We start from the raw sequence: 13,400 nt of genomic DNA on the forward strand, positions 1-13,400 counted from the left end.
AATAGTAACAACATACAGTGTAGGGAAACTTTGCCTTGATTGGCTACATAGATCTACACTTAAGGATGTAAAGCAACACTTTTGTTTACTTAAAGATGGCGCTGATCTTAGGGAATTGTTGCTAGGACCAAGAACACCGCATCATAAACGTTTTATATATGCCGGTATTTTGCTGCTTATAATGAAGCATGGAAAATTACACAAGCAGAGACTGCAGAATGAAAACGAGAAATTGATCGTATTAATTTAGAGAAATCTCTCTCTGTGGTTGACAATGGGTTAACGACTCTGTGGTCCAGAATATATTCTTTAGATAGCATAGTGTCTTCTGCCATAGACATCATGGAACAGGACTTGGTCATGTTGCAACATGGTCAGTCGCAATTACGTTCTATCATGCTATTAGGCTGGAAGTTGCAAAACCTTCATTCAGGCTACGTGCCTTGACATTTAATCAATACTACGTCACTGTTTTCAGAATTCAATCTCACTGATAAACAGATCAAATTGGCACAAAGGGGAGCAGAAAATACGGTGCTAAGCATTGAAAAACTGGAAAGATTGGCATTTACTGTCGCTGAAAAGCCAGTTATGGAATGGATTATACATGGAGCAATCACTCTGCCTGTTACAATTTTCCATTTTCAATATTGCCTACAACATATACCAGTAGGCACATATAAAAAGTTGGGTAAAGAATACATCAAGACATCCTGGGAATTGCCATACACATACAGATGTTGGAGTGGGGGTCATGAAGTGTTTCTTAGCGGGGAAAATTGTGAAAACACACTAAGCGGTTCTCTCCTATGTCAGGGTATAAACTTACACGGGCTCTGCGATAGTTCCACTAAAAACGTATCCTGCCACCTGCAAGGTTCACCAGCCACGGTGATTGATCCAATTTTTTGTCAACTCTCGAATGGAAGTTACCTTATGTTGAATGATCGCAGCTGCTGTGGCATGTTGCCAGGAATACCATATCTAGTAACTGTATCAGCCAGGGTCCCTTGCTGTATGCAAGTATTGTTTCCTAAAACCAAGACAGCCGGGAGTCGCCACTTTGGCCTTCACTGAACATCTCTTCTATACAAATTGCTACTTTAAGCAGAATGAAAGCCATTCTTTTGCAAAAAACTGTGCCACTGACCTCGGCCAAAGAAACCTATGATCTGCAAGTCGCAAGGACTTCTGCAGAGTTACATGCCCTCTCAACTACAAATTGCCCTATACATTGCTCAGAAATGTTAAGTCGTATCTTTAACATGTCTGATACGAGTGGTATTGTACATGTATTTAAGACCGTATTTTCTGGACTGTTAGCACCTTTTAAAGCAGACCTAGTAAAATTTCCAAACTTTGTGCACTCAGTGTTTGGTGGATTGCCTCTTATTTTGGGACTCGCTGCAGGAATACTATTTTTGCTCCTATTGCCGCTATATGGCAAGTCATTTCACAAACGACACCTAGTTCTCCATGGAGACAACTCTACTGGCGATGAAGTGTGGTGACCGCATCGTCCAAATTTTGGGACTACCTCGTCTAAGAGAATTAAATACCCCATGGTTTCTGTCATTCAGACCAATTTGGCAAGATTGCATCCTACCTGTTCTACGCTGCCTGCTATGCGGAGAAGAATGCTTGTTAGACACATGTCTCACACTCCCATCAGTCATGCCAACGGATGTTGATACTTTGCTTGAACCAGTAACGGCCCATGCACTGTGTTGTTCCCAGCGGCTACTGATTCTGATGACGGCATTCATTGAGATCTCACAAACACAAAATGCTACTGCTGTACTTCATGAATTTTTATCTTGTGTTTTGATTAACTTGGACATATTATATTTGTCAATCTGTAACTTGGAAAATGTTTTTCTTTTATAAAACCGAATAAAGTTTGTTGATAATCACTAGGGGATTCATTTACAGGGTAGCATGGTATCCCTCACAATAACTCCAGGAGTCACAGTCCACACTCTCATCAGTCATGCCAACAGATGTTGATACTTTGCTTGAACCAGTAACGGCCCATGCACTGTGTTGTCCCCAGCGGCTACCGATTCTGATGACACCATTCATTGAGATCTCACAGACGCAAAATGCTACTGCTGTAATTCATGAATTTTTACCTTGTATTCTGATTAGCTTGGACATATTATATTTGTCAATCTGTAACTTGGAAGATGTTTTTCTTTTATAAAACCGAATAAAGTTTGTTGATAATAATCACTAGGGGATTCATTTTCAGGGTAGCATGGTATCCCTCAAAATAACTCTAGGAGTCAAAGTCCACACAATGTACATGCTTTGTTCCCCCTACTTACAACCTTACATGTACCCCTAATAACCTGCCCAAACCTCTCTCTGCTGATGCCAATGTGGTCCTCCGTCATCCCACAGATCATATTTTTGGCCCCTTTGAAACTGCCCATACAATAAAAATGTTGCAGTTGTAAATACATATCAACTACCATTTGTTGTGTTTGAAACATTTTATTGAATAATAAAAACGAATAAACATAAGCTGATTATTAAAACAAAAAAAACCATCAGTTGCCATATACATAAGAGACAAAAGTAGTACATAAAAATCCACACACTGTAACACAGCAAAGTTATGTAGAGCACAATTCCTAATTTCGGGCAAACTTTAAAATTCAACAATAGAAACGTCCATAAAGAACAGGAAAGGAAACAAAGAAGGTAGGATACAGTGATTTCATTAATGTAATGCTTCCTACATATAGAAAAACAAATACGAAATATTTTGCTTAAGCAATAAAGTCCTCACATTAAAATACTAAGAGAAATATATTGAACAATGAACATTTCATGTGTAATTTGAATTCAATTTGAATATTGTATCCTCCTAAGCATTATTTGACTCATGATTACAAGCTGAATGCTTCCTGGAAAGGAACCACCTCATGGGGGTTCAAAATCACATCTTTTTCAACAAAAGGATTCAAATGATAAACTTGAATTTCAATTCAATGTATTGATTTAGGCCATTTTGGAGATCAACAATTTGAAATATATACAAAGTCCATACACTTTTGTAAAATTGTCTCCTAAACTTGAATTCCATCCACTTTTTGATTAAACACTTCCCATTCCAGCAAGCATCACAAGACCATTTGTTGTTATCTTCCCAATTAGTGATAATGTTTCGGCTGGCAACAACAATAAATATGTTTAGAATTTTACCTCCAAAAGCAAAAACATGCCATTTCTGAATCATGGTGCACAATAAAATGTAGGAACAGAAGGGCATCGTTTGGTGTAGCATTCATTAAGGTTTGACCAGGCTTGAAACTAGAATTCCTGATTTTTTGGGACATTTAAATGTCATATTTTTGAAAGAGTTCTAACAGACCCAGCACGAGTTCCGCAAAAAATAGAAGATGACTGAATTGTACTTAGAGAAAATGTGCTGATAAGTAATCTATTGATGTAAAATACAGTGGTCAGGCAATGCTTGTGGATCTAATCTATTCAGATTTTAACTCCATAGTTTGTTCAATAAATTGACTGAGCATAATACTTGAAGGTCCATCTCTCAGATCAGTTCTATTACAGTTTTAGTTACGATAACACTAATATTTATCAATGATAAATAGATTTTAAAAGCCATGGGTGGAATTGATCCTTGGTCTAAATCTAGATTGTTGTCTGCAATAGAAACCAGTACAAACAGAGCAGATCTCAAAGCATTGAATATGTTTATTATAGTGGTTTAGAGTAATCCCAAAAGACACACATTGTTCCTGAAACTCAGAAAATGTATCTAAAGATTATGATTACATCCTATTTTATGTCCAGAAACTGCTTTAGCTGCTTTCCTGTACAAGTGACAACATTTGCAAATATATCTAACAAAACATTAACGCTGGATGTCAGAAATTCTGTCTTTAAGTATTGTGTAAGAGTTATGTGTGATGGTTTTTATTTGATCTGAAGCAACACTAACACTAAATAGGTAAATGCACCGGTTATTAATCAACTAACATTATTCGAAAACTTAATTTGGAGGGAATTGAGAAAAATGGCCTCATGTTTTATTGTTAAATAAATCCACTGGTACAGTAATTCACAGAGTTTGCAAATGCTAAACCCCCTTTTGAAATGTACTAAGCCCATTTAACAATTCCGAATTTGGAAGGGGAATGTTAATAGTTTCCCTTATGAATATTGAATACATTGTTAAGGTATGTATTGAGCTTTGAAACCATATGTGGACTGAAAAACAGTAACAGGAGGTAGTAACAAAGGGGGCATTTGTGAATCTGAAAGTAAAATGGGGTGCATTGAAAAATGCCTTGATTTAAAAGCAATCACAGACACAGTAGTGTGCTTACTCTACAAACAACCAATTTTTACCAAATGGATTATTAGTACATGAACCTCAGTATTTCCTATATTGCTGAAATTTAGTCTCTAATATTTTTGTAATGTTGTGTAAATATGTATTCCTGTTAGTTCCCATTTTAATATTGTCATGAAATGTACCTATTCTTTTTGTCAAACATATTGAAATATATTTATCAAAATTTTCGGGGCATTCTAAAAAGTGTTTTCACTCTATAACTTTAAGCTTCCTAAGAAAAATACTGATGCCAGTTCCTGGTTTCTCCTAGATCATTTAGCTTTCTCACTAAAACAAGCACAATATTGATTTGAGAGAGGTGGTTATTGTAGTCATACGCACTGGGGTTAGTTTAGAAAAGACCAATTCCTTAATCTTTAGAAATAATACTTGGAAAAGTTTATGTTCAATAATTTCAGATAATTTACTGATAAAGATATCAGATAAAGATCTCCTAATTTCTTATACCTTGTGGTATCAAAAATATGCTAAAATTAACAGACTTCTCTTCTTGATAAATCCAGGTATGAGAAGTTATTAAATGTGATTATCAACTTTCTGTTATTTTAACACATTTTGTCAGTGCACAGAGTATTTTTCCTACATAGATCACAACATTTCATGCAATGGTCTGTGCTTGAACGTACAATGAAGGGGTAAAAATGCATTTCTACCACATTCAAGAAACCCTTGGGTCTCTGAGGATTACTGTTGCAAATGAAGACCTAGCTAAGATGAAATATCCCTTTAAAAGGACGATTTCCCTCACCCACCATAGTTGGCATGCTTCCTTATTGGGAATCTCCTTGCACCGTGATACAACCCCCTCACTGAGAGGGAGGAGTTCAGGCATATTTTGTTATAGAGAAAGATATACTAAATACCACAATAATGAGCTCAGGGTAGTGGGGGCAGCAGAGTGAAAGTTAAAACTTGCTAAAGGGTATGTGGTTTCCATTATTTGTACGCCCTTGTGCCAGGATTAAAAACAGGACACTGTGGGAGAAATATATATGCACTGTTAGAGTCAATAAGAGGTCAACATGTTTCAGCCATTTAACCCTCCAAAGAGGTGTTTGCGGCATTCTTCAGGACTTAATCAAAAGTCCTGCCGCTCAATAAACTTAATCAATAACAAGCATTGTCATAGCCAATAAGTCTCGCCTTTGGGACCTTATTAGTGTTTAGCCATGCATATTCAGTAAAAATTTGAAATAATTACTATTAAAAAAAAAAGAAGACTATAAACTAACTAAGCTAGATGTGTCTTCATAACTGGTTAATCAAACGTTTCTGGAGGTTTAGTATATATGAACAACTCCTTTTTTCTATGGTGTGTCATATAAAATTGATGCTATAAATTTTGGTAAGAGTACACAACGTCAAACAATTCAATACTGCTTTTATATCAATTTACCTTTGAAAGCTTGAAGTGAAAGACAATTCTAAATGGCATTTGGTTATGAGTAGGCGCTAATGACTATTTTCGGATGACAATGTAATTAGCTTTTTTTGTATAAGATATGTTAAAAGTATGGGTAGGGAAAATGGCTATTTTGGCCAAATGCTGCCCTTTCTATATGCATGCGAGTTTTAATTTGTAAACAGAATTACAATTTGTTATGTGGTACACTATAATGTTAGATTAATCTGTTTAACCCTTCTGATAAGCAAGGGATGACGATGAACTGTTTTTTCGTCCCTGGTTTTAAATGGATTCAGGTTGGAACAGATGAGGTGTTGGTTGACTTTACCTCAGAAAATGGTTGTTTCCCGCATGCTGTTTTCATCCGACTTAAATCCCTTCAGTGGAAGAGGCGGCTGCATGCCTGCATATATGGCCAGATCAGTACTTGGTTGTTTCGGTTCTCCAGTGGGGCTAGAATAGAAGCTGTTAAGGGCAGGTGCTTAGCTTCCCATTGGTGCAGCAGGTGCAGTGGCACCAGGTCCCAGATGCCCTAAAGGCCCACTGAACCCTGATAATTGCTGTTTGTCACAGTTCAAACAGAGGCCTGACGTGGGCCCACAGAACAATGATTATTGCTGTTTTCCACAGCCCAAATAAAGGGCAGAGGTTACATTTCCTTTCTTGCCTTGGGGCCCAGGGCACACTGGCTGGTTAAGGATGCAGTGGGGAAGAAGTGGCGAGACAGGTGGATTATCTAAACAGCTCGACGATGACTTCATGCCTGGGTATTAAATTATTCATTACAATTAAAGACTGAAGCAGGAATAGATATCATATTATAGGAAGGCCTATGTACAAATGCAGCTCGATTAGCGGCTGCCTTTAACTTCTCACTTCTCACCTCTCCTAATTTACAGTTTTATATTAGATGCAGACATAAATTGTGACCTATGAATATGTTTATCTATCTTTAGGTTCAAATGACCCAACTTTTCCATATGCAAGTATCAGACAGGTCGGAAACGCCTAATGGCTTTAAACTTGATAAAGCCACATTAATCACTGGTCTTGAAATACAAATGGCAGCATTAGACACGCAGAGGTGTATTCTACGTAATCTCATTATGTTCAGGGTAAGGGAGAGTATTTAGGGCATAAAGCACTTTGACAAAAACATTTCTGCCACCATAGAAATTCAATCTTCCTTGTCCTACCCTAGTATACAAGTAGTAACACATTCTTTGTATACCTGAATTAAATAGGCACACAAAATAGTACCGTATTTAAAGGCCCCGTTCAGAATTACATGGAAGGTGCACTGTCCCAGACTACACAATGGTGCAGTTTTCAGTGGGTGCTATCATCCCACACAGGGGGAGCACACCAGATTATGCTGGAAAAAACATGTGGTGCCCCAAACCACCAGTCTGCTTACATAGTAAAGCGTCTGGCAGCTATTAAGTGAGGTGGCACGTTTCCCCTGCAGGTGGTTGGGGTCTGTCACCATCCTGTCAGGTGGGGGTATACAATCAGTGCGCCTCCTGACTGCTTGTTTGCCTTTTTGCCCGTGTCAATAATACAGTGAAGTCCTTGGACGAGTAGTCAATTTGTATTCATGAAAGACACTTGTGTTTCTCGGATGTGTTTTTCCCAGATGATGCCTGATCCGTTCCCCAGTGGGCTATTTGTATATTGTATTGAATTGTATGTTCTTATGAGGACTGTTAATAATAATAAAAAAGATTTAGTGAGTGTTTATTGCCCTCTATGTCACTCTACTTCTAAGCACCTAATACAGCTTGTACAGTGCTTACTGTCATCTGCTCACTTACTTGCTTATTATGCTTAATATAAATAGTGCACAATTTAGGCGTTTGTGTCTGCCTACAACGCGGACATGATACAAATAGCAGTACCTACAAGGTGGATGGTACAATTCAAAAAGAGTCTAAGATACTCCAGCACAGATGACTTTGCATCAACATTACGGGGCATCAGTCTTGATGGCAAGCCAACGTAAAACTTATCAGTATTGTATACATTATTATCAGAGACTATACTTGCCTCTTGGATACAACGTTACAACGGAATTTTATTAATTTGTGTACAGTTGTGTGTATACAATAAAACAACCTCCCCACCATAATTGATCTGTCTATTCATCTTGTTGGGATCTGGAGTAGCATGCTACTCGCCGAAAAGCACTTCAACACTTCGTCAGGGGTAGCAAGCGCGATATAAATGCAAAACCTTCCCTCTTCTATCCCCCCACAATCTTTTTTATCCCAACTAACAGACCAACATGTCCAGCTCTCATACACATTTTATATGTCCCTATATTAATTCACCGCTAATCATTTTTGGATCCTAGAGTAGTGTGCTACTCGTCGAAAAAGCGCTTCAAAGTTCGTATGGGGTAGTAAGTGTTATGTAAATCTAAATACATTACAATTACTGTTTACATCGGGCTGCACTAACACGAGGATAGAAGTAGAGTGGGGATTAGAGTTTATCTGCCCAGAACAAAGCATACTACAGAAAGTGTGTGAACAGTCTATATGTTGTGCACCTGGCAGAGAAAAACACAGCAGAGGTGGGAAGAAGGTAGGTAATCTGATGGTCAGACCTATGTGGAAAGAGGCAATCACTTTGGGCAGAAAAGAGGGCTTACACGGAGGACTACTTTGTTTGGATGGACAGCAAGAAAGGGAGGGCTGGAGGATAAGCCTGAAGCTCACTCATCCTGCAAGCAGAGGTGATGGCAAGCAAAAAACTAGTCTAAGGAGGCGAAGAGGACAATTATGTAGGCGCTCAAAGGGAGCACACATAAGATAAGTGAGGTCAACTCCCACTAGGGTATTACGAAAGGAGAAGGAGGAAAGAGATGAGTAATGCACTTCAGAAATCTGTTAACAATAGGATCGAAGGCCATGCTCAAGAGCTCGGGGTACCAGACTTGGGACTGATCGCGTTTGATCTTCTTCAGCAATCTTGGCAGAAGTGGTACAGGAGGCCGCAACTCCACTCGCAACGAAAAGGGTCGCCGAGCGAGAGCTGCTTTGGAAACTCTAACACGCAGAACTGCTGACATTGAGCGTTCTCTTCGGTGGCGAATAGATCTAACCAAGGCTCTCCCCACTACTGAAAGAGACCTAGCACGACCTTCGAGTGAAGATGCCATTTGTGATCCATCATGCACTGGCGGCTGAGTTTGTCCGTCCTTGCGTTCAGTGAACCTGTTAAGTGTTGAACTACCACTACCACTACTACTGCCCTGATGTTCCAGCCATGTCCAAAGGCGAAAAGCCTCTTGACATACGGTCCACGACCCCACTCTGCCCTGTTTGTTGCAGTACCACATGGCGGTGGTGTTGTCCGTGAACACCTGCACCACTCTTGCTTTGACAGAAAGAAGGAATGCCTTCAGTGCAAGATGAATCGCCCGGAGCTCCAGAGGGTTGATGTGGTGCCTGGACTCCGCCAGAGACCAGAGGTCTTTGATCTCCACCATTCCCATATGGCTGCCCCAACCCAGGAGTGACGCATCCGTCACTACTGTGAACTCAGGTTGGAGAAGGTAGAGGGATCTGCTGTTGACCCAATCCTGGTTCGTGAACCACCACTGCAACTGACTTGCAGTCCCCTCCGAAATCTGAATGTCATCGGAAAGATTCCCCTGGTGCTGCGCCCACTGAAACTTCAGGTCCCACTGCAGAGCACGTATATGCCATCTGGCATGATGCACCAGCAGGATGCAGGAGGCCATGAGGCCCAGCAGCCTCAGGGTCATTCTCACCGAACACCGGGATGGAGGCTGAAACATCGGTATCATAGCCCCAATATACTGGACTTGCTGCTAGGGAGGATAGACCCAAAACTGTGTTGTGTCCAGAACCGCTCCGATGAAAAGGAGCTTATCGGATGGAATCAGGTGCGACTTCAGCACGTTAACTGAGAACCCCAGCAAATGCAGGAAGTCCGTCGTAGTCTGGAGGTGGGAGCCTTCAACAGCCAGTCATCGAGATAGGGGAAGACTGGAACCCCTGATCTGCGCAGATGAGCTGCGACCACCGCCATCACTTTCGTGAACACCCGGGGGAGGGGGTGGCTGGTAAGGTCAAAGGGAAGCGTGGTAAACTGAAAATGCGGGTGGCCTACCGTGAACCATAGGAAATGCCAGTGGGCAGGCAAGACGGGGATGTGAAAGTAAGTGTCCTGCAAGTCCAACGCTACCATCAAATCTCCAGGTCGAAGGCAGATAAGACCTGAGCCAAGATTAACAACTTGAACTTCTCCTTTCGGAGAAAGCGGTTGATGTCCCTGAGAACTAAGCTAGGATGCAGGCCTTTGTCCTTCTTGCGTACCAAGAAGTAGTGGGAGTAGCAACCCCGACCTACTTCTGGCACAGGGACGCGTTTGACAAAGAGATCCATAACTTCCTGGAAGAGAAGGGCCAAATGATCCTCCGACATGGGATGAAATCACCACAAACTGCATGACCTTTACGCACTCCGCTGCTTGCGGACTCCGCGTAGACCGCCAGAGTTTTTTTGTCACTTTGCGGAGTTCCTCACTGAGGAACGCCGCATAGGCTTAATCTTATCATGAAAAAATAGATATCAGTCATATGTTAAGAAACAAGGGTGAGTAGAAACCTTTTGGGTGGAGTAAAATTTAAGACATTATTATTGTGATTTTTTGGGCAATTAGTTGATTTTTGCAAGCACTAACACTTCTCTGTGTAAAGTAAAGACCTTGAGAGTTTTGTAACTTTCAGATACTCAAATTGTGGATTCTGTTGCAATGAAAAATATTCCCAGGCCTGAAATTTCTTTGGAGGTTGCAGGCGGGCAGCCTAAGTTATCCTGCAAGAGTTTCTTGATGAATTCTATTGCAACTACAATATGTACTCTCTCATTTAAAGGTAGGTTGTTAGAAGCTATTCTGCAACTCAAGATACGCCTTACTTTTCACCTGGTGTGGATGCATTTCTCATGTTTAGTGATATCTCCTTTCTGAGTATAACGTTTCTGGCTTTCCCCTCCTGTATATGGCTTTAGTCCAGTGTGAATTCTCTCATGTGAAATGACATTGTATTCAAGACTAAACCTTATCTGACATTCAGAACACACATAAGGCTTTTTTCCCCCATTTGAGTTCGCTCATGTCAAGTGAGAAGTATTTGTACCCAAAACATTGCTTGCATTTCAAGCACTCATAAGGTTTTTCCCCAGAGTGAGATCGCTCATAAAGCATAACACTGTCTTTCAGATTCAACCTTTTATGGCATAAGGATTCTCTCTAGTGTGGAGTTTCTCATGGTGAAATAGCGTTTTTCTCTGCAGCTTTTCTGGCATTCAGAGCACTCATAAGGTTTTTCATCAGTACGGAGTCGCTTATGGTTAGTGAGGCTGTGCCTATCAAATAGGAATTTCTGGCATTCACAGAAATTGGTAATGTTTTTCCCCTGTGTGCGTCTGCTCATGTAGAGTGAGATTGAGTTTAAAATGTATGCTTTTCTGGCATTCGGAGAACTGATTATTTTGATGGTGTGTTTTCTTATGGCGCTTGTAACCATCTCTACCTCTGCATCTTTTCTGACATTTAGAGCACTGATAATTTTTTTTCTCGAGTGTGGATTTTCACATGATCAGTGAGATTAGATTTTTTTATGAAACATTTTTGGCATTCCGAGCACTGATAAGGTTTTTCCCCAGTGTGGATTCTTATATGCTTAGTGAGACTGCTTTTTACACTGAAACATATCTGGCATTCGGAGCACTGATAAGGTTTTTCCCCAGTGTGGATTCTTATATGCTTAGTGAGACTGCTTTTTAGACTGAAACATATCTGGCATTCGGAGCACTGATAAGGTTTTTCCCCAGTGTGGATTTTTATATGCTCAGTGAGATTGCTTTTTTGACGGAAACATTTGTGGCATTCAGAGCACTGATAAGGTTTTTCCCCAGTGTGGATTCTTATATGCTGAGTGAGATCCCTTTTTTGCCTGACACATATCTGGCATTCAGAGCACTGATAAGGTTTTTCCCCAGTGTGGATTTTTATATGCTCAGTGAGATTGCTTTGTTGACGGAAACATTTGTGGCATTCAGAGCACTGATAAGGTTTTTCCCCAGTGTGGGTTCTTATATGCTGAGTGAGACTGCTTTTTTCACTGAAACATTTGTCGCATTCAGTACACTGATAACGTTTTACCCAAGTGTGGGTCCTTGAATGTTTAGTGAGTCTTTTTTTGTCACTGAAACATTTCTGGCATTCAGAGCACTGATAAGGTTTTTCCCCAGTGTGGAATCTCACATGTGCAGTTAGAAGTGATTTACGTTGGAAATCTTTTGGGCATTCGGAGCACTGATAAGGTTTTTCCCCAGTGTGGGTTCTTATATGCAGCGTGAGATGTCTTTTTTCATTGAAACATTTCTGGCATTCAGAGCACTGATAAGGTTTTTCCCCAGTGTGGAATCTCGCATGTGCAGTTAGAAGTGATTTAAGTTTGAAATGTTTTGGGCATTCAGAGCACTGATAATGTTTTTCCACAGAGTGGGTTAATGCATGTTGATATAGACTCGCTTTGACTCTAAAGCTTTTCTGGCATTCAGAGCACTGAAAAGGTTTTTCCCCAGTGTGGATTCTCATATGCTCAGTGAGATAAGATTTACGACTGAAACTTTTTTGGCATACTTTGCACTGAGAGTGGTTTTCCCCTGTGTGCATTCTGTCAAATTCTGTGAGAAAAGATTTATGGCTGTATCTTTTTGGGCACAGGTAACTTTTTTCCCTAACTTCGGTTATTTTGCCTCGATTTTAGAGTCGGGCTTGTTTAGATAATGTTCAGCACTTATCTCTAAAAGAAATTGTGTGTAATCTTCTCAACACTTGAATTGAGCAAAAAACGTCAGGAAGCAGTCCTGTAACACCTGTTGAAATCTTTCTAACAGATAATAGTCTTTAGGTAATAGCCTCTCCGGCAGCAACTTAATTTGTGACTGAAGTTTTTCTCAAATCTATTTCTATAGGTTCTTAGCAAAGCAGTAATAAGGTGTTAGTCTGATATTTAATGATTAAACTGATAAGTACCTTTTTGCACTGGTGTAATGGCAGTAACTGAGGGCGTTAGAACGTGCAGAGTACTATTGTGGATCATTAGTCGGAGAACATCAGTTCCTTATACCCTTTCTATGTTTGGGGTAAGTATAAGGTTTGTAGTTCTGAGGATGAGTATTTATTTACATTAGATATAGCGCAACAGTGCTCCTTTAATCCATTTTTATATTTAACAGTTTTACATATCACTCCTGCACAACAGATAATGTTGAGGCGATTTACATAGAATTACAGAACAGTACACAATAAAAAGGAAACAATCTGAGATGGTCATTAACACAATAAAGTGGTGAATTTTTAAGGTTTTCGCAAGAAAGAGCAGAGTGGGTGAAGGTGTTTTATATCCCGAGGCAGATAGTCTCAAACTTGCGTAACTGGTTAAAAACGGTTGTTGAACAAAGGTGATTTTCCAATCTTTTGGTTGTTAACGTGTCAGCTTCGGAGTCTTCTTTCAGCCTCTTTTCTTTGATGGTATCCAGAAGAAACCTTTAGTTGTAACTT

General features: G+C 40.0%; 1 protein-coding gene across 2 annotated transcripts; it reads right to left on the minus strand.

Annotated features, from left to right (window-relative positions):
• Positions 1 to 11,381: 11,381 nt before the first annotated feature.
• LOC147737308 (uncharacterized) lies at positions 11,382 to 12,530 on the minus strand. Of its 2 annotated transcripts, XM_086925064.1 has the most exons (3): positions 12,266 to 12,509; positions 11,596 to 12,097; positions 11,382 to 11,520 (listed from the first exon to the last, which is right to left on the minus strand). In XM_086925064.1, exons 1-3 carry the CDS (start codon positions 12,507 to 12,509, stop codon positions 11,382 to 11,384), a joined length of 885 nt encoding a protein of 294 aa, XP_086781190.1. The 2 variants fall into 2 exon arrangements, with proteins under 2 accessions (XP_086781190.1, XP_086781191.1); XM_086925065.1 differs by having other exon boundaries at positions 11,382 to 12,530.
• Positions 12,531 to 13,400: the final 870 nt, after the last annotated feature.

The sequence above is a fragment of the Lissotriton vulgaris genome, chromosome 1_1 (genome assembly GCF_964263255.1).
Source record: "Lissotriton vulgaris chromosome 1_1, aLisVul1.2, whole genome shotgun sequence".
NCBI classification, from domain to species: domain Eukaryota; kingdom Metazoa; phylum Chordata; class Amphibia; order Caudata; family Salamandridae; genus Lissotriton; species Lissotriton vulgaris.

Coding starts and splice junctions, on each gene's coding strand:
- LOC147737308 (XM_086925065.1), bottom strand. CDS start 12,509: ATGCACACAGGGGAAAACCACTCTCAGTGCAAAGTATGCCAAAAAAGT.